This window comes from Toxotes jaculatrix, chromosome 19, assembly GCF_017976425.1.
Source record: "Toxotes jaculatrix isolate fToxJac2 chromosome 19, fToxJac2.pri, whole genome shotgun sequence".
NCBI classification, from domain to species: Eukaryota; Metazoa; Chordata; class Actinopteri; family Toxotidae; genus Toxotes; species Toxotes jaculatrix.
Genome location: NC_054412.1, coordinates 1,661,345 through 1,681,276, shown reverse-complemented (window position 1 = coordinate 1,681,276; position 19,932 = coordinate 1,661,345). Strand labels below are relative to the sequence as shown.

The window sequence follows — 19,932 nt, the reverse complement described above, 5'->3', positions numbered from 1 at the left end:
CGCCCTCCTGAATCAGAGGAAAAGCTGATAACGATCCGCAGCAGGATGTTTGGAAACGATCATTTAATTACCAGTCCTGAACATGATCGCCTCGCTCTGCCGCTCCTCTGGAGGGCGGCTGCTTGTTTTGGCAGAGGCGACCCCCCACATGTGTAACTGAATATTTTAATTGCTACCGGAGGAGTGGCAGGCTCGTTGTGAATGGCTGCCGCACAACTGTGAGCTCAGCTAACTGCTTCAAGATGTGGACGGAGGCAGCCGTCCGAGCGACGGCGTACGAGGGAGGAAAAAGATCCTCCTGCAGCGGGACGACCTTTGACATAACGTGGTGTCACAGTTTAGTCCAGTCGCTTGATATCAGGTATCAGTGCGCTCTGAATTTTAAGGATCAGGCTTCAAAATTGTAGAATTTGATAAATTGCTTGGATTTTGAAAATAAAAGTAGTATCTTTTATGTCATTAGGTAAATGTGTTTATTACCAATTAAACAATAAATGTCAAAAACACACAATTTTTATTTTCTTGCATGTTTTTTTTTTTTTTTTTAGATTAAAATGCCTTTACAATCGACTTCAAGAGAAACTGTATTTTTAGTTCACATCATGTTGGAGGTAAAGCCCGGGTGAGTACTGCAATATTGTAAACACGTGTCGATACTGCACATTTTTAAATATCAGCTGTAAAAACAACACTGTCCAACGAACATGACCCTTCAGTTCTCAGTATGTGGAGCTGCTGGACTCTCTCAGATATCCTCTAATGTCGGTCCCAGCTCCCACACTGGACTAGAAAAGTTTCCAGTTGTTTCCAGACTTTTCTGGAAACAACTGCTGATGAAATTGTCTGGGAAACCCTCAGGAGAAGCTGAGCTCGGTGAATCCGGCCACCGGCAGCGGTGCTGGGCTCTTCTTCTCCAGCGTCAGCCCCTCTGGTTTCTTGGGTTTGGCGAGGCGGCTGTGGTGCAGCAGGCTGAAGAAGTGGAAGCGCTCGCCCATCTTGGCGGGGTTGGTCAGCATGTCGTAGCTGCTGATCAGCTGCTTCCTGGTGGACGGGTCGCTGCAGTTCCTCAGCAGAACCTGCAGGTGAGTGGAGATGTTTCAGTGCCCAGACACTATGAGCTATGATAAGTAAGGAATTTTTTGCACTGTATGACCTTGAGGAGAAATATGTAATTGAAATCAATAATTCATGTACCATCAGACTCACCTGTAGTCGTGTGTCAATGCCCATGTTCTTCAGGAACGTCCTCTGAGTGACGGGTCCCAGACAGACCACGCCCGCTCCAGCCATCCTCCGCAGGTAGCTGAAGTCCACGTCAGCGGTGAGGTCGGCCGAACCGGGGGAGGCCAGGACGTCATGGAGCTGGTGACCTTTAAAGCCCTGATGAACGGTAAGGAACACAAAAACAGCACGGAGGGTTGAGCCTCGGATGTTTCGCAGCTGAAAAGATTCAGTTTCTCATCAGTTCTCTGAGCCTAGAAACCCTCACGTGGTACATGGTGATGCTTTGTGATTAGAGCACCGACACATCTCTTCAGTCTTATGGGGATTACATATTCACTTAGTTTTATCCAACATCAGAAATTCTGCAGGAAATCCAGAGTTACAGTGGAATCTGACGAGAAAGAGAAGGAAAACAGGGGACACACTGTTTGGTGGAGGACTATACTAAATCATGTTGCTGCACCTATAAACTGTGCATGTTTAAAGGACGTAGTAAAAGTAATAAAAATGATTTAGAAAAAGAAAAAATTGGTAGAAATGAAAATGTCAGAGAGGTGCAGGGAGGAAGAGGAGCGACGAGCCCGTCGACCCTGGTTTCCTCCGCCTGCAGCAGACGAGCTTCACTGCTTCCTACATCTGTTTCCTTAAACTGTAACTGAAGAGAAAACCGGACAGAACGCCCTCACTTTAAGGTCTAAATCTCAAATTGGTCCTCACAAAGACAATGGGATTACAAGAACACAAAAGCTAAAGGATACACACAGAGGTTCCAGGTATGTTACAGCTAAAGAGTGAGTTTCATCCTCTGACATAATCTCCAGCGAAATCATCTGCTGCTTTGTTTTTATCAAAAGACAATAACACTGGTTGTGTCTGTGGTTTTGATGTGTGCACGTCTCAAACTGTTGATATGATGTTATTTATTTTGATAGAGGGACAGGTTACACAGTACTGTCCACATTAAAAACATTTTAAAAGCACTAAAGCACAGTGAGCTCAGTGAGTATTTACAGCAGCCGTCCTACCCTGAACGTGTCCGTCTTTGTTCCATTGTGGCCGTAGTCGGCGATCAGGGCTGCGCCGCCGTCCTCTGCGATCCGCCGGGCCAGCTGCTGGATGATGACCCCGCCCTCTGCACACACCTCCACATGATTCCGCCTTTCATCTGCCTGAGACACACACACACAGAGTAACCCAATCAGTAATGAATTACTTCACACTCAGTTTGTCTCTGCTGGAGACACTGACCTTTTTTAAGGTGGATTCAACTGATTAAACTCATTCATTCTTGTGATTCTTGTTATTTTTTCTCAAATAATTTATCAAGTAAAATTCTAAACATTGTCTGGTTCTACCTGTGAAGTGCATCATTAGCAACATCTGTTTGTTAAGAGTTTCTTGGTTAAGTCTTTATAGTCACCACATCACACACTCGAGCCTCTTTGGTTCAGTCCACGGTTTGAATTTTAGAAACACAGACGAACTGAGTGAGAAATGAATCCTCCTTTTCCTAAAATCTACTTTGTACAGTTTCATGGTTTGTGTCGGGGTTTGATGAAATGGACGCTGAGCTCCTCAAACTGGATTTAAAAGCAGGTTCTTCATCCAAACAGGCCGATGACGATGATGTCAGGCCTCTGGCAGGATGTTCAGAGACTAAACTGAGCCAGAGAGGCCAAATCAAACAGGCTGTGAACGTATAGATGGTATAAATGTGGGCAATAAAAACCAGATGGAGGCTATAAAACAACCCCCTAAGAGTATCTGAGGAGTTCATTTCCACAGTCTTTAAAAGATTAAAGAAGCTGGAAATGATCATACTCTTTCTAAGTTAAGTTAAACCTCCAAAGCTTTATTTCTAACTTGTTTTCAGGGACATTCATTTGTTTTTTTAGTTCAATGGTTTTATATCAGCATCAACCACATATCTTTAGCTTCTAACTGTAACTTATCAGATGGTTTCAATGAAACAAATGTTTGAGGGCCAGATTTTTTCTCTACTTAATCAAAGAATCTGACTCTTTCTTCCACCGCTTGCTGTTACAGATGAATTTCAGAAATTTTTTCCTTCGCTAAACGTTTTTATCAGACAGAAACCATCTAAAACGACAGTGGCTGCTCAGTGGTGTTCTGGTTCACGTACTTACCTGGACGAGTGTGGACGAGGCCAGGGTAGGAGACGGCGTTACGACAAACCTCAGCTGGTCCGGCTTGTCGGGGTCGATGTCCACCATCACCTCCCTCCAGCCTTTCTCCGTCCTCTGTCCAAAGCACACGTACACAGTGTTAGACAGGCTGATGGGTATAAAACACCTGAGAGGAGTGTGACAAGCTTTAAAAATGTCATTTCAATGCTAATCTCAATGTGTCTTTTTCCTCCTATCACAGAGACAGAGTCACATCTGGACACTGCACCTGGACCTTCTAAATATGGACAAATGGAAGTGATGAGTTTGGACACATTTCAAATATAAGGTCAGTGTGAAAAGTCACCAGTAAGATCAGTAAAATCCCGCTGTCCAGAAACTCTACCACCACTACTACCAATGCAGCTACTAACACAAATAGTACCTTGGCTGATGCTGCATGTTTTTATTTAACTTTGGTTCCATCTGGTGGTAAAAACTGATATAAAATACGCTGCCACTTTAGCTCAAGCACCCTGAGATGAATGGGCTCAGAGCAACACAGTTTTCACCAGGATTTTTACTCATTTTTCAACAAACAGATGAAGATGAAGAAGTGTTAGAATCATGTATAAAATCTACACATACCTGAAATTTGTGGATGGGCAGCGCGTCAAAGAACTCATGAGCAAGAAAGATGCTGAAACCTGAGAGAAGAAGGGAGAGACTGACCGTCTGGTTCCTTATAGTGTGTGAATGAAGGTGCACAAAACACAGAATCACCCTAAAATACAAACTTTGCAGCAGGTTGAATCCAGACCTGCGTCTGAGCTGCTGTGTACCTGTGGGGACGTCGTCTAAGCGGCGGTACCAGGACACGGGCAGGCCGGCTGCAGTTTCCCCTCGGCAGTAAACCAGCTCGTCCTCTGCCTCCCTGCTGTGGTTCCTGGTCAGACTCTCGGCCTGAAGCTGACTGAGAGCCGGACTCACCTCGACCAGGTGGAGTGACACTGAGACTTGACCCAGAACCGACTGCAACTGACTGAACACCTGGAGAGAAATAGGACTCACTCTGTTGTTGCTGAGGGAAAAGCTGTCACACAGTCATCATACTTAACACATAACCACTGGGTGCATCTGTGCACTTGGATTCCAACTTATCCTTCATCCAAACAGCATTAGTTCCCACTGTGGTCAGACATGTAGCTTTTTTCTTGCCTTAGACAAAAATACTTAATCAACTCTGAAAAGAACTTGGCTGCCATATTTTTAACCAGAGCCAAGAGCCGTGACCACGTCACTCCAGTTTCAGCTTCTTTACACTGGTTCCCAGTACGTTTCAGAATCGACCCTGGTTACATTTATGACTATTGAGTGAGCCAGTACGTAGTTTGAGATCCTCAGGCAGAGTTGGAGACCTGGCTGAAAACGTCCTACACCTGTAATAAATGAGGCTCAGTTCTCACTCTGAGGATGTCACTGGCCAATGATCCTTTTCCAGGTCCGAGCTCGACCAGCTGCAGCTGTTTGGGTCCACCTGCTCCCATCCACTCGCTGATGATCCACACACCGAGCAGCTGGAAGAAAACAACAAATCAAACAGTACACACCACAAGTTTAGATGAATCAGCTTCTAAAATGCTGACAATAGTTTTCTCTTTTTTGTTTTGTATAATAATTCCAGGATGTTCGTGTCTTTGGAAATCTCTTTTCTTGAAGTTGAAACATCTGTAAAAGAAAGACTGGTTGAATATTTGCAACCTCACCTCTCCAAATATCTGACTGATTTCTGGTGATGTGATGAAATCTCCATCTGGTCCCAGCATGTTGTTCCTCACATAATAACCCTGAAAGAAAAACCAGATCCATCTGAGTGAAGGATAATGACTGTGTTCAGGTTTTAGAAAGCTAAATGGTTCCCAAACGTAAACACGAACATGTCTCATTGAAGTTTTACTGCTTCTGGCTCCTGACACATAAACATTTCCTGTTTTTCTCTCATCCAGGACCTGCGGTCGGCCTGGCTGTGACAGATTCGAGGTGAGTGGTCGTCACTTACCGTCACGGGGTTGGTGAGCACCTCCCTCATGTACTCAGCCACTGAAATCGGACCTGTGGCTTTTATTTTGGAGGTCAGGTGCCGCAGCATGGACGGTCTGGGCTTTTCTTCATCTGGTGAGGGGCTGCAGAAGAGTCTGGTCTGAGCTGCTCGCCATCTCACTGTCAAACGCAAACATTAAAAAAAATTGGATTAAAAAAAAACTACTCCTGAATTTGATGTCCTGGAACATAAAGGTCCCAAAGATTGAATTGGATGATTAAATTTATGCAGCTATTGGCACAAATCGTTTGCATTGCATCAACTCATCAAAAACCAGAAGACTGATTTAAAGAAAAAATTAAATGATATAAGGTTGTGTCCCAGATGGCTCTGCTCCAAACAGCAACATCTCTTCCTAAATATAAGAGTTACTCAATAATCCACAAACCTAACAGACAATGGCCGAGTTTTGTGGTTTATATAAAAGTAGTTCGCAGTTATGACCTGCGATAGTTAGTCAGTTGACAGATCAGGCACAGAAAAGTAACAGGTACATGTTCAGAGTCAAACCCCGCTTTGGTCTGATTGCAAGATAGACATAAATCAATTAATACAACTTTAATTACTTCATATCACTTTTCGTGTAATCTTGATCTTGAGCATGAGGACAGGGACATGACAGATCTCACCTGCTGCTGATGGACTGAAGACTCTGCGGAGCAGCTGCTGTGTTTTAACACCAAGAAAAAACCCCATTCTGCTGTGTGTTCATCTAAATACAATAATGTCTGGCATAACGTGACAAATGTAAGGGAATTTAGCTTCTGCTCTCTGACGGGAGTAGCAGCTTGCCGGTTAGCATTAGCCACGTTAACTACTAAAGAACCGCAGACCGAAACAACATTTTAGCTTCGCTATGAGAGATAAACGTGTACATGTGTTCGTTTGCTCATGTCTGTCGTTTAAAGTAGATAAACGTCCTTGTGTAAGAGCTAAACGCTAATGCTAATGTTGATAGTTTGATGAAGCGAAAGATAGAATATCCGGCTATCCTTTCACAATAAAAATGCATTTTTGGACATGAAGACAGAAATCTTTTTTTTTTTTAATTATTTGTTAACAAATCTGAGTTAAATCTACTACTGCTACTTTCGCTTAGCCTAATATAAAACATCAGCGTTTTTCTTCCACCGCTGGTAAAAAGTACCTTTAATGAATTGGTATTTATAACTTTTATTTTGAAAACTAAAACATGTATTCCTCATTTCCTGTATCACTTTATCTTATAACAACCAGTTTGACACTACTCGGTGAAAACAAACCCTCTGATTGGATGACCTCAGGCAACGTGGTTCAGAGAAGAAATGTGATTGGCTCTGAACTCTTGCCGTTTTTTTCGAGTTGCCAACATTAATGTAAACATTAAATAAAACGAAGATAACGGTTTGCCTACACCTTTCTGTTCACATTTCATTTTTAAATTGAAAAAATATAAAGAAGAAAAAATTCTAAAAATGTTTCGGAAACGCCGACGTGACGTCGCCTTCTTCTTCCGGGTCACGTTCCTCACGCTGTGGCAAGCATGGCAGCGAAAAATAAGCACCGGAGAAAACCCAAAAGGACAAATAAAGTGACTTTTCAGCCAGAAGAAAACGAGCTGGAGGCTGAAAACGGCAGCGGAGAGGAGGATGGAGATTCTGCGGCTGACGGTGGTGAAGGCAGAGCGAAGAAAGATAAAGAAGAGTTCAGTCTGGATGAGGTTTTACTGCTCGGAGGAACACAGGTGAGCTCAAACCTGACTGCGTTCAGAACTTCATAGGGTTTTCTTCTTTTTCCTGTATGATTTACATGGTTAACACACACATGCACCCACTTGTACGCTTGTTCTAACATCTTAAGTGCAGTTTATTTGTATTTTTAGGCATTTTTCTAATGTTTCTCGGGTGATTTGTTTGTGTTCTTAAATTTCACAGTTTATTTTACTTTACTCTGTTTTTTAAAGGAAGTTAGAGCAGGATTGTTCAGCTGAGGTTCCAGTATGGCTGATTTCATCCGTGATAATGACAACATAACTAGGACTGCAGCTAACGTGTGTATTGATTGATTCATCTGCTTATTATTTGTTTTCCTTATGCTTCTCTTTTCCTCTCCTCCGTGTGAAGGCCGACTACGTCCTCCTCGCCGGCCTGGACGACTCTAATGAGCTCGTGGATGGAGGCAAGAAAGGAGCCATAGACGATCTGGAGGAGGGTGAGCTGGAGCAATTCATCACCAAACTGGGCATCAGGGCGTACGCCGGACAGCAGATGATTGCCGATGAGCCAGAGGGCAGCGACGCTGGAGAATCTGGTGCAAAGGAAAGTGAAACGGCCAAAACCAAGAAAGTATCAGCGGACAAACAAACATCCAACGCTCAGCAGAAAGTTAGCAGTGACCAGCAGGCAGAGAATAAACAGAAGGCTAAGAAGGCAAAAGACGTTCAGACTGGGAAAAAGGCCAAACAGAGCGCAAACGTCTTTGAGTTTCAGCAGAGGCAGGTCCTGCTGATCAAACCTGGAGGGAAATGGTTCGACCTGGAGTACACAACTGAGGGTTCGTCGATCCCGCAGGATCCTCAGCTGGTCTCCCAGTACAAGACGCTTGCCCAGCAGCAGTTTGAGGCCGAGGTGGCGCTCTATAAGAACAAGAAGAACCTGCAGAAAGGAGCCAACTCCACCTGGATGAAGACGGTCGTCTCCTCCGGCGTGCTGGCAGACAGGATGGCGGCCATGACGGTTCTGATCCAGGACGCTGCGGTACACACACTGGAGCACGTTGAGAGCCTGGTGTCCATGGTGAAGAAGAAGGGCAGCAGGCGGATGGGCATGATGGCTCTGGACACGCTGCGAGAGCTGCTGCTGTCTGACCTGCTGCCGGAGGACAGGAAGCTGCGCTCCTTCGCTCAGCACCCGTTTGACCAGCTGGAGGAGAAGGCCAGCGGCAACCGCGATTCCCGCGACCGCCGCCTCATCCTCTGGTACTTTGAGCACCAGCTGAAGCACCATGTGGCCGAGTTCGTGGCGGCTCTGGACACGGTGGCTCACGACACGGTGGCGGCAACCAAGGCGAAGGCGCTGGCCACCGCCCACGAGCTGCTGTGCAGCCGCCCAGAGCAGGAGAGGGCGCTGCTCACCCAGGTGGTCAACAAGCTGGGGGACCCCGAGTACAAGACGGCGGCTAAAGCGTCATACCTGCTGGAGACGCTGCTGCACAAACACCCCAACATGAAGGCGGTGGTGTGCTGTGAGGTGGAGCGGCTCATGTTCCGGCCCAACATCAGCCCGAAGGCGCAGTACTACGCCATCTGCTTCCTCAGCCAGGTGATGCTGAGCCACAGCGAGGCCGAGCTTGCAGCCAAACTTATCACCATCTACTTCTCCTTCTTCCGCGCCTGCGTCAAGAAGAAGGACATCGAATCGAAGATGCTGAGCGCGCTGCTGTCTGGCGTGAACAGGGCGTATCCCTACGCCCCCGCCGGAGACGAGAAGGTGAAGGAGCAGCTGGACACGCTGTTCAAAGTGGTTCATCTGGTGAAGTTCAATACGGCTGTGCAGGCGCTCATGCTGCTGTTCCAGGTGATGGACTCGCAGCAGACCGTCTCAGACCGATACTACGTCGCTCTGTACAGGTAAAACCATCCTCACCTGTCATGTTCTGCCGTTTTCATGTTTTACTAAATCCACTTTTCTGGTTCGGATCATGTTTTTCAATGACTTGTGTTTTACTGATAATTCAATCTCTGGAGTTTTATGTTTTATAGACAAGAGAAAGCGGTTTTGACAGTTCCTGAAAAAAAATGTGGGACATCTGGGAATTTTATAAACACGTCACTTTCCCTGAGTTCTTCTTCTTCTTCTCTGCAGGAAGTTGATGGACCCTGGGCTTTCATCGTCCTCCAGGCAGAGCATGTTCCTCAACCTGCTGTACAAGTCGCTGAAGGCCGACATCGTGCTGCGGCGGGTCAAAGCCTTCGTGAAGCGCCTGCTGCAGGTCAGCGCCGAGCAGAGCGCCAGCTTCGCATGTGGCGCGCTCTTCCTGGTGTCAGAGGTCATGAAGGCTAAGCCGAGCCTGAAGATGCTGCTGCAGGAGGACGGGGTAAGAAAGACACCAATAAATCCATGTAGTGACTGAGGGTTAGGATTCAGTGTTTGTGTTTTTTATTTCTTTAAAAAAAACGTTCAAAAATTGGACATCTGGAGGCTGAGTATACGATATTGGCATCTCACAATTTTTCATGAAATGTTTCCTCATACTTCCTGTTTCTAAAACTGAGCAGAGTCTGTTCTCAGGTCAGTTTTGACATTGATCAGGTTAAAATCGTTTTTAAATTTACTTTCTTCTGTGTTCACTCAGGATGGAGAGGAGGAGGAGTTCAAAGATCTCGCTGAAGAGAAGGAGGAGGATGATGATGATGAAGAGGAGCACTTCGTGGATGCTGACAAACTGGAGGAAGGAGCAAGTGCAGAGGCAGAGGGGGCCAAACCCACGGCATCATGGGTACATCACCAGAACCTGGAAGGTGTGTGAGACGTTCTGATTTCCAATCAGCTCTGATATTACTGATCAATATCTTTGCTGTTGTTTCCTCAGGTGAAGTTTTAAAATGATTTCAATACTTTTTTATTATTCGTGTAAAATCAAACTAAAGCCAGAAAATAATTGATTAGCATTGGTTGGCAGTAAGACGTCAACATTTCAAATTACAGCAGATGCACCACACAGCCGTGTTCCCTGCTGTTATCGTCCTGGTCTAATATTGATTTGATTTTCTTTCCTTCCTGTTTGCTTCCAGGAGGGAAGAGCATGCAGAGCTACGACCCGCTGCACAGAAACCCGTTATTCTGCGGCGCCGACCACGCGACTTTGTGGGAGCTTCAGAGGGTGAGACACAAACAAACAAACAAACAAATGACAGTAAACACAAAGGTAAACATGAGTCGAGTTTATTCTAACGGAGCTGGTCCCGTACACGCTGTTCTGAAGAGAAGGTGAACAACACAATCTCTTTTACAAAAGCCAAAATAAAAGATCACAGTTAGATGACAACTATAACAGTAATGATAAATATATACAAAAGATACATTTAGAAAAAATTAGGTGTTAAGACAAAACAAAGACATTGAAGACTCCACAGTGAAAAACCATAAAATGACTGACAGTCAATAATTAACTTGAATGTTTCAGCAGAGAATTAAAAACTAAAAGTTTCTTTCATGTTTCCTGTTTGTGTCTCTGCAGCTCGCTCTGCACTTCCACCCCTCAGTGTCACTGTTTGCAAAAACTATCCTGCAGGTAAAATTTAAAACCTCTTACACTTCAAGTCAAAGTGTTTTTGTTTTTTTATTTACTTCGTGAACTTTGCTCATCTTTGACTGCTCGATCTTGTGTGGTTTGTGTTGTCTGGTTTCCACAGGGAGGGTCCATCCAGTACTCCGGTGACCCTCTGCAGGACTTCACCCTCATCCGGTTCTTGGATCGATTTGTCTTCAGAAACCCCAAACAGCTGAAGGGAAAACGTAATAAATCATTATTCCACTGCTTATTATTTGGCAGACAAAGCAAAGTAAAACGCAGTCATTTCAGTTTCAAACCTGGAAATGTAACCATGAAATAAAATCAGGGCTTTAATATTTTCATTTCTCAGAAAACACAGATGCTGCAGCACTGAAGCCCAAGCAGAGGTTACCTGTCAACTCTTTACCAGGTGAGTTGGATGAAAATTCTTCTTTCATCTTGTTTTTGAAGACTTATATTAAAGAAATTGATTTATTTATTGTCAGATTTACATATTTTATTGAAAAGTCTGTAGTTTGTTTTCCTTTCTTGCATCAGTGAATGTTTTCTGTCTGTGTTTAGTGAACTGTGAAGAGTTCCTGTCTAAAGAAGAGAGTCAGATCCCTGTGGATGAAATCTTCTTCTATCGGTGAGTCTTTTTATTTTCTTAGAGAAATGATTGATCAAATGCAGCTTTTATTTCTCAAATTAAACTAAAATCAAATGTTCTGTCTGATGTAGAAATCAGAAGAACACAGAGACAGAAATCCTTGGCTGTTTCTTACATTTGTTTTGAGCCTTTTTATTTTATTTTTTATTGAAATAGATAAGAGATAGAGAATTACCAATAATCAATACATTTCCTCTTCCTCACTGAAACAACACAATCAAAACACGTGAGGGATCTTTTGGTGTCTGCTGATCTGTCTCACGTCAGCGGACTGATGCATCTTACATCTTCTCAACAGCTTCTTCAAGAAGCGTCAGCAGGAGAAACAGGTTCGCCGACCGCGAAGAGATGGCGATGATGAGAGCGTGGAGGACGTGGACGACGAAGAGTTTGAGAAAATACTGAGTGAGTCTAAGCAGAGAGGCTGCTTTTGTTTTTGTCACCAGTTGTAACAAAGGTCTTTTCACGTCGAGCTGATTTTAGCCAGAAAACCTGCGGCTCAGAAAGTGATCAACATCTCATAAAGTAAAAAAATCAAATGGTAATAAACAATGAAATGTTACTTAGCTTTTTCTTGTAGTTGGTATTTCTGTGACCTTCTCGCTGTGGTAACTCTGTGCATTCGTGTATGAACAGATTCCTGTGAGGGAGACTCGTACTTCACTGACCTGGGAGATGATGATCTGGACTTTGCAGGGTGAGTTTTTATTATCGCAGGTCTTCACAGAGTTTTGTTTCTGTGTAAATCTGTAATCACTCCACAGAGCGCTGTGATCTGCTGCTGTCAGGTCACAGAGTGTTTGGTCTGTGGAAGTGAAAACATAGGTGCTTCTGTTATTTAGTCTTTGATACAAATGGGTGGACATTGATGAGAGACTGGTCACAGACTTCCACCTTTGTTTGAATGTCATCTGTTGAAAATGATTGATTCATTCACTCGTCTCCCTCTCGTTTCCCCTCGATGTTTCTCAGTAACGTGAAGAATAAAAAAGGTAAGAAAGGTGCCGAGGACTCGGACTCAGACGTGGACGACTCGGACATGGACGACCTGGACGATGAGGAGGTGTCTCTGGGCAGTATGGATGAGGAAGACTTCGGAGATGAGCTGGAGGATGAAGGAGGGACGTTCATGGATCCTGACGGAGGTGGAGATGAATATGACGACGACGATGATGATGAAGGTAGCAAACATCAAAAAGAAGAAAAGATCAAATTTTTATCATTTTTTATGAGTTAATGACATTTTACTTTTTCAAATATGGAAATTCAAACATTTTCTATAAATTTGAAAATTATATTATTATATTATATTTCTGTTAATATTCATGTGTACTTGATGATTATTCTTCCACGTGCTTCAGTCCTGGTGCTCAGGGTGATGCTGGTTGTTTCAGGACGCTTGTCTCATCTGGACCCTGCATTAAATCTCTCCCTTCTTTTATTTCTTTGTTCTCTTTCAGTTCCAGAGCTGGAAGATGACGATGCTGCGTTCGGTGGCGAGTACAAGTTTCTTTAAGCCCCTTTTCAGACATTCACCTCCTTCTGTTAATCTGATGGCGGTTTAACATGTTGACATGTTACGTCGGAGAAAAATCACAAGTTTTACAAAACATTAGGTTACCTGTTCCTTTTACATGATCATTTACAATGATTTTTGTGTTATTTCCTGCACTAAATAATAAAATATAAAAATCAGAAAGTTAAACTTTTTGGTCTCTGCAGATTCGGACGATGAGATGGAAGTTCCTGACATCACTCCTCGTACCAAGAAGGGGAAGAGGAAATCCTCGGAGGAGCTCGACTTCTCGGGATCTTTAGGTCAGTGCTGAGTTTATTAAACAAAGAATTTAATGTTATACCTCAACATAACCTGCACCATTGATCACATCAGATTAAATATTTATCAGATGATTCTATTGAAACACTGTATATGTACTGTTTATCAGTTTATTTTAAAGTGTTTTTATTGATCGTTGTTTCTTTTCACAGATTCTAAACCAGGGAAGAAGAAGAAGAAAGGAAAGAAAGATGCTGCCATGTTTGCTTCTGCTGAAGAGGTGAGATGATACAAGAACGACTCCTGTAAACTTCATCTCACTTTGCATTTTGCTTGAAAAATAACTGATCAATATATCAATATTTTATATTAATCAAGTAATAGTTTCAGCTCAAAGTCTAAATTCATCTGTGACACGGCTGATTTTGAGTTCTTAAAGAAAAGTTCTTCTTCTGGAGACAGAACCGTTTGGATCTGTATCAGGTTTTGTTAAATGAGGTTTGTTGTTTTTCAGTTTGGTTCCCTGCTGGATGAAAACGCCGGCTCCAAGTTCGACAACATCGGGCTGAACGCCATGGCCAACACTGACAGAGCAGGTAAGACACCTGAGTGAGCGTTCACAGCTTTAACATGTCAGTTATGTAACTATAGTAAAAATTTAAGACTAAAGATTTATGTTGTTTTCACCTTTTGATTCTCAATTACTTGAAATAGGAAATAACACACAGGCTGCTAAGAAGGATAAGTTCATATTTTTTTGCCACTAAATTGGATTTCACACACAGAGTAAGCTTGTCTGGTTCACACGCAGATTAATGTCGGGTAGAAACCATCAGCTCTGAGGATCATGTTAGGAAAAAAAAAAGAAACAGACGACTTCTTCAGTTTGCTGGATACCAGCGTTTAATAACTTCTCCAGAGAGAAAAACACTCAGATCCAGTCAGAGTCAATATATGAATAAATTAGGGTCTAAAATTTACAATATCAGTATTTTACAGAATATAGAAAATGTTTTGGTGAACAGAGTTATTGGCTTTCTTGTAAAGAGTTAGATGAGGAGACTGATCCCACTCTCACACCTGTAGCTTAGCATGAAACTGGAAACAGGTAAACATCTGTCCTGGTTTAAGATGTAGCAGACCTCCTCATCTTGTTGTCACTGTTTTATTATTAATAAACACTAAATAAACAAATATAACAAGACTATAATGTAGTTATAAGCAGATATGACATGTTTCTGTTTATTCATATGCATTATTCCTCAACAATTATTACAGCTACATCTTAGTGTGTTATAAACCATTTATTAAACGCTGCAATGATTACTTTTGCAATTAACCATTTAGTCTTAAAATGGAAAATGCAGGTAGGGACGTGGACGTCCTCTCCTCGTCCTGTCTAACACTTGATGCTGATCCCTGCAGGTCTGAAGCAGCTGAAGTGGGAGGCTCAGCGCGACGACTGGATCCACGGCCGCGACACCAAGACGCTGCGCAGGAAGAAGGCCGCGTTCAACAAGAAGACGATGTTCGGACGCGCCAGGACGGGAAGCAGGACGTTCGGGAACAGGAAGAAGAAGAAGTAACCGTCAGTGGGGACTTTCCGCTGGCGGACAGCTTCAGTCCTGTTTGGCCGACCAGGCTTCGTGATCTCTCTCTCGGATGCCGTACACCCCCGCCCACTCGTTGGACTTGTAGTAAACTGGGAGGAAACAGGAGGAGCAGAAACTGGTTTTCAGGTCCAGTCTGTCAGCTGATGAAAGCTTCACACTCACTAACGAGGTAAACTCGTTAAAGAACCGAACAGAACTTCCCTGAGGCTGACGGTCACACGCAGGATGAAAACCTCCGTGTGGCGCTCTTACCTTCTAGAATCGATGGAAACCTTCTGTTCATCGTGTTCCTGAAATCTGTAGGAAATAAAACAAGACTCTGAATAAACGAAGTCACTTGACCAACTGTAAATTCTCAGATTAAAGATGGTTCAATTCAAACAACAGCTGTTTCAAACAGGGATGCACCGTCGACATTTTTTCACTATCGATCCAATACCCGAATTTGGATATCTGCCGATACCAGATCTCTGTTTGCTTAAATATTATTGTTATAATTATTGTTTTGATTTGATTTTACATGATACTGTAATAAATCTTTACAGGCATGTATGATACGCTGCAAGTATTCACTCGGGCGGTTGGTCATCGGGCGCGACGAAGCTAAGCCACCTCTCGGTAGCGCCTTTAGCTTTCACGTTGTCTGGTGGAAGTTCACCTCGTGTTAGGAATGACTCCAGATGTGGTTCCTTCCAGCTGTTTTCGTCCACAGTTACACACAGGGTAAGGTTAACAGGTGTGTCGCCAACTTCTAATCAGCGGCACAGACAAAGGGACGTGAACTAGCTTCCATATTACACTGTACACCCGCGGCCGAGGTGCGTTCAGGGTCGGCTTGTAACTTACAGAGTTGGCTGAGTTCAATAAATTGGGAAAAGCAAATTAGCATTAACATACAACAAACTGAATCTAGTTGGGCTTTCTAACATGTTAGCGACGGCGCTGCTCAGTGCTCGCCCGCTAGCTGGCTGCAAACTGAACGGACAGACGGTCCAGTTGAGAGAGTTTATTTATTTCTGTGCCTTCCTTAATGTGTGTGAATGAGTGTGAGTGGTCTGAAACAATGCAGAATGCACTGTAAGTATAACACAATTCAATATTTAAACTTGTGTAAATAAAGAACATGTGCAAGGACTGTAAACGCAAACGAAACAGCGTTAGGCACAAGCTAAGCAAGTCGGTAAATTACAACTTCGGGTGCATTCAATGAAATGGGAAAGGTAAAAACAAACTACAAAATACAACAAGTGTTTCTAGACGGGCTTTCTAACACATGCTATACTAGAACCTGATCAATTCATGATAATTGCCGATAAATCGATGCCAGTGTTTATAATGACGGATAAGTAACAAGAAATTAAAGCAATGGAAAACCAAAGATAAGGTTTTATCTTATAACACACAGATCCATGTGTTATACATGACTTGAACAATAGTTTACTATTGTTCAAGTCATGTATAACAGCCTCTCATGCACTTAACAGCAAAGCAGTTTAGTGGTTTAACGTTAGGCTGTTAGACTCAAGTTTCCAGTGGAGTAAAAAATGAGTCAAAGCAGTTTGGAAGAAGTGGAAAAAGAAACAACATAATCTGAAAGAACAGGCAGAGGCAGGGTGAACATCATGAATATGAGTCAAAACGTTCTACCTGACTGGCTTTGGTTTAAATTTAGTTTAAATTTTGGCCTTCTGCAATACAAAACTAGTAAGATGTAAGTAATAAATAAGTAAATAAATAAAAGCTGTTATTTCTGTTAGGGAAGAAAAACTTACGACTGCTGACTATGACATGACTGTGATGGAAATAAAACTGTGGAAATGAACATTATGCTGAATTTATCAAGACAACAAATAACTTTTGATCAATGGGAGAAAAAAGCAAATTAGACAAACTGGTTCTCTTTCATTTACAGACACTAGGGCTGTGTCTGATAGATACCTTGACTGTTGTTCATCATGTGAAAGAGACTGTACGCCCCGAGAACGCCCAGCAGCTCCAGAGCGATCACTCCCTTCATGAGCTTCTTGGCCAGAGGCTCCAGAGGTTTGGGAGGCATCTGAAGAGAGAACAACACATACAAGCACAACTTTATTTAAACCAACCAGGGTGAAAACTGTAGTACATTTACAGAACTTCTTCTTTCCAGACAGAGGTTTCATTTCAGTATGTTAAGAAAATCAACTTGTACAGACTTAAAGATAATCTACTCTGTTATCTCGGCATGAGGATGCAGCTCGTCGCTGTAAATCAGTTTAAACTTACAACAATAACACAACTCTGAAAACAAAGCAGGCAAACTATGATGTTGACTGTGACAGATTATCTCATGCAAGTTTCTAATTTTACTTTAATCTTCGACATGTAAAAACACGAGCGTGGTTTTTTAATGTGTAGTAAAAAAACATCAGTGACTTGTCTTTCAAAGACAAAGTCAACAAGAAAAGTTTAACAGGAAAGTTAACTCGTGTTATCACGAAGCCACGAACAAATTATTGACAGTGATTGTTTCTAGGTTGTTGAGTCAAACAATATAAAATTTACTCTTTTCTTTAACGACCAGCCTGCAGAGCGGAGAAAATGTTAGATAAAGCGAACTTAAATCCATTAACATGCAGTGACTTCTGATCCGTCCTTTTAAACAAGAGGAGACGATGTTAAACAGATTTCCAATCGTAATCTGTTTAACATCCTGTTTACCCCCTCTAACATGAAACTTACATTCAGATTGACTTTAAACGGTGAAATATGTTGAACAGAACGTGAAATGTTCACCGGCGCGGCTCTTTCCTTGCGTTGTAAATTCAAAGCTAGCGGCTAACAGAAGCTAACGGTTAACAGACGAAGGACACTTCCCTAGTACGGAAGCTCGTCCGGTTCAAAACATCGACAAACGAATCGACTTTTTGTATAAGTGCGGTTAATAGGACTTTTAACTTTTCCGTTACCAGTGGTGGAGGAAGGTCCGTGTATCTTTTGGTATTTGAATTTTCCTTCAAACGCTATTATAAAAATTTTTTAAAAAGTGTGCTTATTTGATTTTCGTTTTAAAATACAAAAAAGAAAATTGAAATACGAGGCATTTTACTTTTTTGTGGGTCTGAAAGGAGTCCTCAAAATTTTAAAAACTACTTAGATTTTCTTTCTCCACTTAGCATAAAAAAATACAAAATCACGAAGAGGCACAAACGAAAAAGGGCAGTTTTCTCCTGTCAAGAGAAAAGATATCTGAGTCCATACTAAAGTATGACTTTTTTTGGCCGATTTTGACGCCTTACTATACTATGACCATTTTTATGACATTTTGAGGGGGAAAAATTTTTGACTTTTTTTGGCCAATTTTGAGGTCAAAAATTTTTTTGACTTTTTTTGGTCGATTTTGACGCCTTACTATACCATGACCATTTTTATGACATTTTGAGGCAAAAAAAAAAACTTAGACTTTTTTTGGCCGGATTTTACGCCTTACTATACTATGTCGTTTTTTATGACATTTTGAGGTCAAAAATTTTTTCGACTTTTTTTGTCCGATTTTGACGCCTTACTATACTATGACGTTTTTATGACATTTTGAGTTTAAAAAAATTTTTGACTTTTTTTGTCCGATTTTGACGCTTTACTATACTATGACGTTTTTATGACATTTTGAGGCCGAAAAAATTTTTGACTTTTTTTGCCTGAAAAAAACGCCATACTATACTATGACGTTTTTTATGACATTTTGAGGTCAAAAATTTTTTCGACTTTTTTTGCCCGAAAAAAACGCCATACTATACTATGACGTTTTTTATGACATTTTGAGGTCAAAAATTTTTTCGACTTTTTTTGTCCAAATTTGACGCCTTACTATACTATGACGTTTTTATGACATTTTGAGTTTAAAAAAATTTTTGACTTTTTTTGTCCGATTTTGACGCTTTACTATACTATGACGTTTTTATGACATTTTGAGGCCGAAAAAATTTTTGACTTTTTTTGCCTGAAAAAAACGCCATACTATACTATGACGTTTTTTATGACATTTTGAGGGCGAAAATTTTTTTTGACTTTTTATGCCGGAAAAAAAAGCCATACTATACAATGACCTTTTTTATGACATTTTGAGGTCAAAAAAAATGTTGACTTTTTTTGTCCGATTTTGATGCCTTACTATACTATGACGTTTTTTATGACATTTTGAACTCAAAAAAAATTTTGACTTTTTTTGTCCGTTTTTGACGCCTTACTATACTATGATGTTTTTTTATGACATTTTGAGGCCGAAAAAAATTTTGACTTTTTTTGTCCGAAAAAAACGCCTTACTATACTATGACGTTTTTTATGACATTTTGAGGGCGAAAAAAATTTTGACTTTTTTTGTCCGTTTTTGACGCCTTACTATACTATGATGTTTTTTTATGACATTTTGAGGCCGAAAAAAATTTTGACTTTTTTTGTCCGAAAAAAACGCCTTACTATACTATGACGTTTTTTATGACATTTTGAGGGCGAAAAAAATTTTGACTTTTTTTGCCCGAAAAAAACGCCATACTATACTATGACGTTTTTTATGACATTTTGAGGTCAAAAAAATTTTTGACTTTTTTTGTCCGTTTTTGACGCCTTACTATACTATGATGTTTTTTTATGACATTTTGAGGCCGAAAAAAATTTTGACTTTTTTTGTCCGAAAAAAACGCCTTACTATACTATGACGTTTTTTATGACATTTTGAGGGCGAAAAAAATTTTGACTTTTTTTGCCCGAAAAAAACGCCATACTATACTATGACGTTTTTTATGACATTTTGAGGTCAAAAAATTTTTTGACATTTTTTGCCCGAAAAAAACGCCATACTATACTATGACGTTTTTTATGACATTTTGAGGTCAAAAATTTTTTCGACTTTTTTTGTCCGATTTTGACGCCTTACTATACTATGACGTTTTTTATGACATTTTGAGTTCAAAAATTTTTTCGACTTTTTTTGTCTGATTTTGACGCCTTACTATACTATGACGTTTTTTATGACATTTTGAGTTCAAAAATTTTTTCGACTTTTTTTGTCTGATTTTGACGCCTTACTATACTATGACGTTTTTTATGACATTTTGAGGTCAAAAAATTTTTTGACTTTTTTTGCGCGAAAAAAACGCCGTACTACACTATGACGTTTTTTATGACATTTTGA

The 19,932-nt window shown here is 41.4% G+C and overlaps 3 protein-coding genes across 4 annotated transcripts; 1 reads left to right on the top strand and 2 right to left on the bottom strand.

Moving 5' to 3' along the window:
- Positions 1-87: 87 nt before the first annotated feature.
- On the bottom strand, positions 88-6,407 carry ndufaf7 (NADH:ubiquinone oxidoreductase complex assembly factor 7). Its single transcript, XM_041064127.1, has 10 exons — positions 6,081-6,407; positions 5,410-5,570; positions 5,117-5,197; positions 4,817-4,927; positions 4,193-4,400; positions 3,999-4,057; positions 3,372-3,485; positions 2,250-2,393; positions 1,207-1,380; positions 88-1,076 (listed from the first exon to the last, which is right to left on the bottom strand). Exons 1-10 carry the CDS (start codon positions 6,145-6,147, stop codon positions 855-857), a joined length of 1,341 nt encoding a protein of 446 aa, XP_040920061.1. The 5' UTR covers positions 6,148-6,407; the 3' UTR covers positions 88-854.
- Positions 6,408-6,945: 538 nt separating this feature from the next.
- Positions 6,946-15,316, top strand: cebpz (CCAAT enhancer binding protein zeta). 2 transcript variants are annotated; one of them, XM_041064617.1, is made up of 17 exons: positions 6,946-7,174; positions 7,554-9,058; positions 9,294-9,525; positions 9,784-9,949; positions 10,223-10,311; positions 10,669-10,722; positions 10,844-10,946; positions 11,084-11,134; positions 11,287-11,353; positions 11,673-11,779; positions 12,011-12,071; positions 12,347-12,555; positions 12,835-12,870; positions 13,097-13,192; positions 13,364-13,431; positions 13,666-13,747; positions 14,577-15,316. In XM_041064617.1, the coding sequence occupies exons 1-17, from the start codon at positions 6,974-6,976 to the stop codon at positions 14,735-14,737; spliced, it is 3,288 nt and encodes a 1,095-aa protein (XP_040920551.1). In that variant the 5' UTR covers positions 6,946-6,973; the 3' UTR covers positions 14,738-15,316. The 2 variants fall into 2 exon arrangements, with proteins under 2 accessions (XP_040920551.1, XP_040920550.1); XM_041064616.1 differs by having other exon boundaries at positions 11,075-11,134.
- On the bottom strand, positions 14,032-17,613 carry LOC121199714 (protein CEBPZOS-like). Its single transcript, XM_041064618.1, has 4 exons — positions 17,483-17,613; positions 16,703-16,820; positions 15,017-15,061; positions 14,032-14,853 (listed from the first exon to the last, which is right to left on the bottom strand). The coding sequence occupies exons 2-4, from the start codon at positions 16,818-16,820 to the stop codon at positions 14,771-14,773; spliced, it is 246 nt and encodes an 81-aa protein (XP_040920552.1). The 5' UTR covers positions 17,483-17,613; the 3' UTR covers positions 14,032-14,770.
- Between the last annotated feature and the right edge of the window lie 2,319 nt (positions 17,614-19,932).

Bases quoted from the DNA above. Each gene is read 5' to 3' on its own strand.
- ndufaf7 (XM_041064127.1), bottom strand. From the start codon at position 6,147: ATGGGGTTTTTTCTTGGTGTTAAAACACAGCAGCTGCTCCGCAGAGTC. The intron at 5,198-5,409 runs GTAAGTGACGAC...TTTTTCTTTCAG, and splicing joins TGCTCACCAACCCCGTGACG to GGTTATTATGTGAGGAACAA. The intron at 4,401-4,816 runs GTGAGAACTGAG...ATTTCTCTCCAG, and splicing joins TGGCCAGTGACATCCTCAGA to GTGTTCAGTCAGTTGCAGTC.
- cebpz (XM_041064616.1), top strand. From the start codon at position 6,974: ATGGCAGCGAAAAATAAGCACCGGAGAAAACCCAAAAGGACAAATAAA. The intron at 11,780-12,010 runs GTGAGTCTAAGC...GTGTATGAACAG, and splicing joins AGAGTTTGAGAAAATACTGA to ATTCCTGTGAGGGAGACTCG. The intron at 13,193-13,363 runs GTCAGTGCTGAG...TTCTTTTCACAG, and splicing joins CGACTTCTCGGGATCTTTAG to ATTCTAAACCAGGGAAGAAG.
- LOC121199714 (XM_041064618.1), bottom strand. From the start codon at position 16,820: ATGCCTCCCAAACCTCTGGAGCCTCTGGCCAAGAAGCTCATGAAGGGA. The intron at 15,062-16,702 runs GTATCTATCAGA...TATTTCCTACAG, and splicing joins CATGATGAACAACAGTCAAG to ATTTCAGGAACACGATGAAC. The intron at 14,854-15,016 runs GTAAGAGCGCCA...GTTTCCTCCCAG, and splicing joins GTTTCCATCGATTCTAGAAG to TTTACTACAAGTCCAACGAG.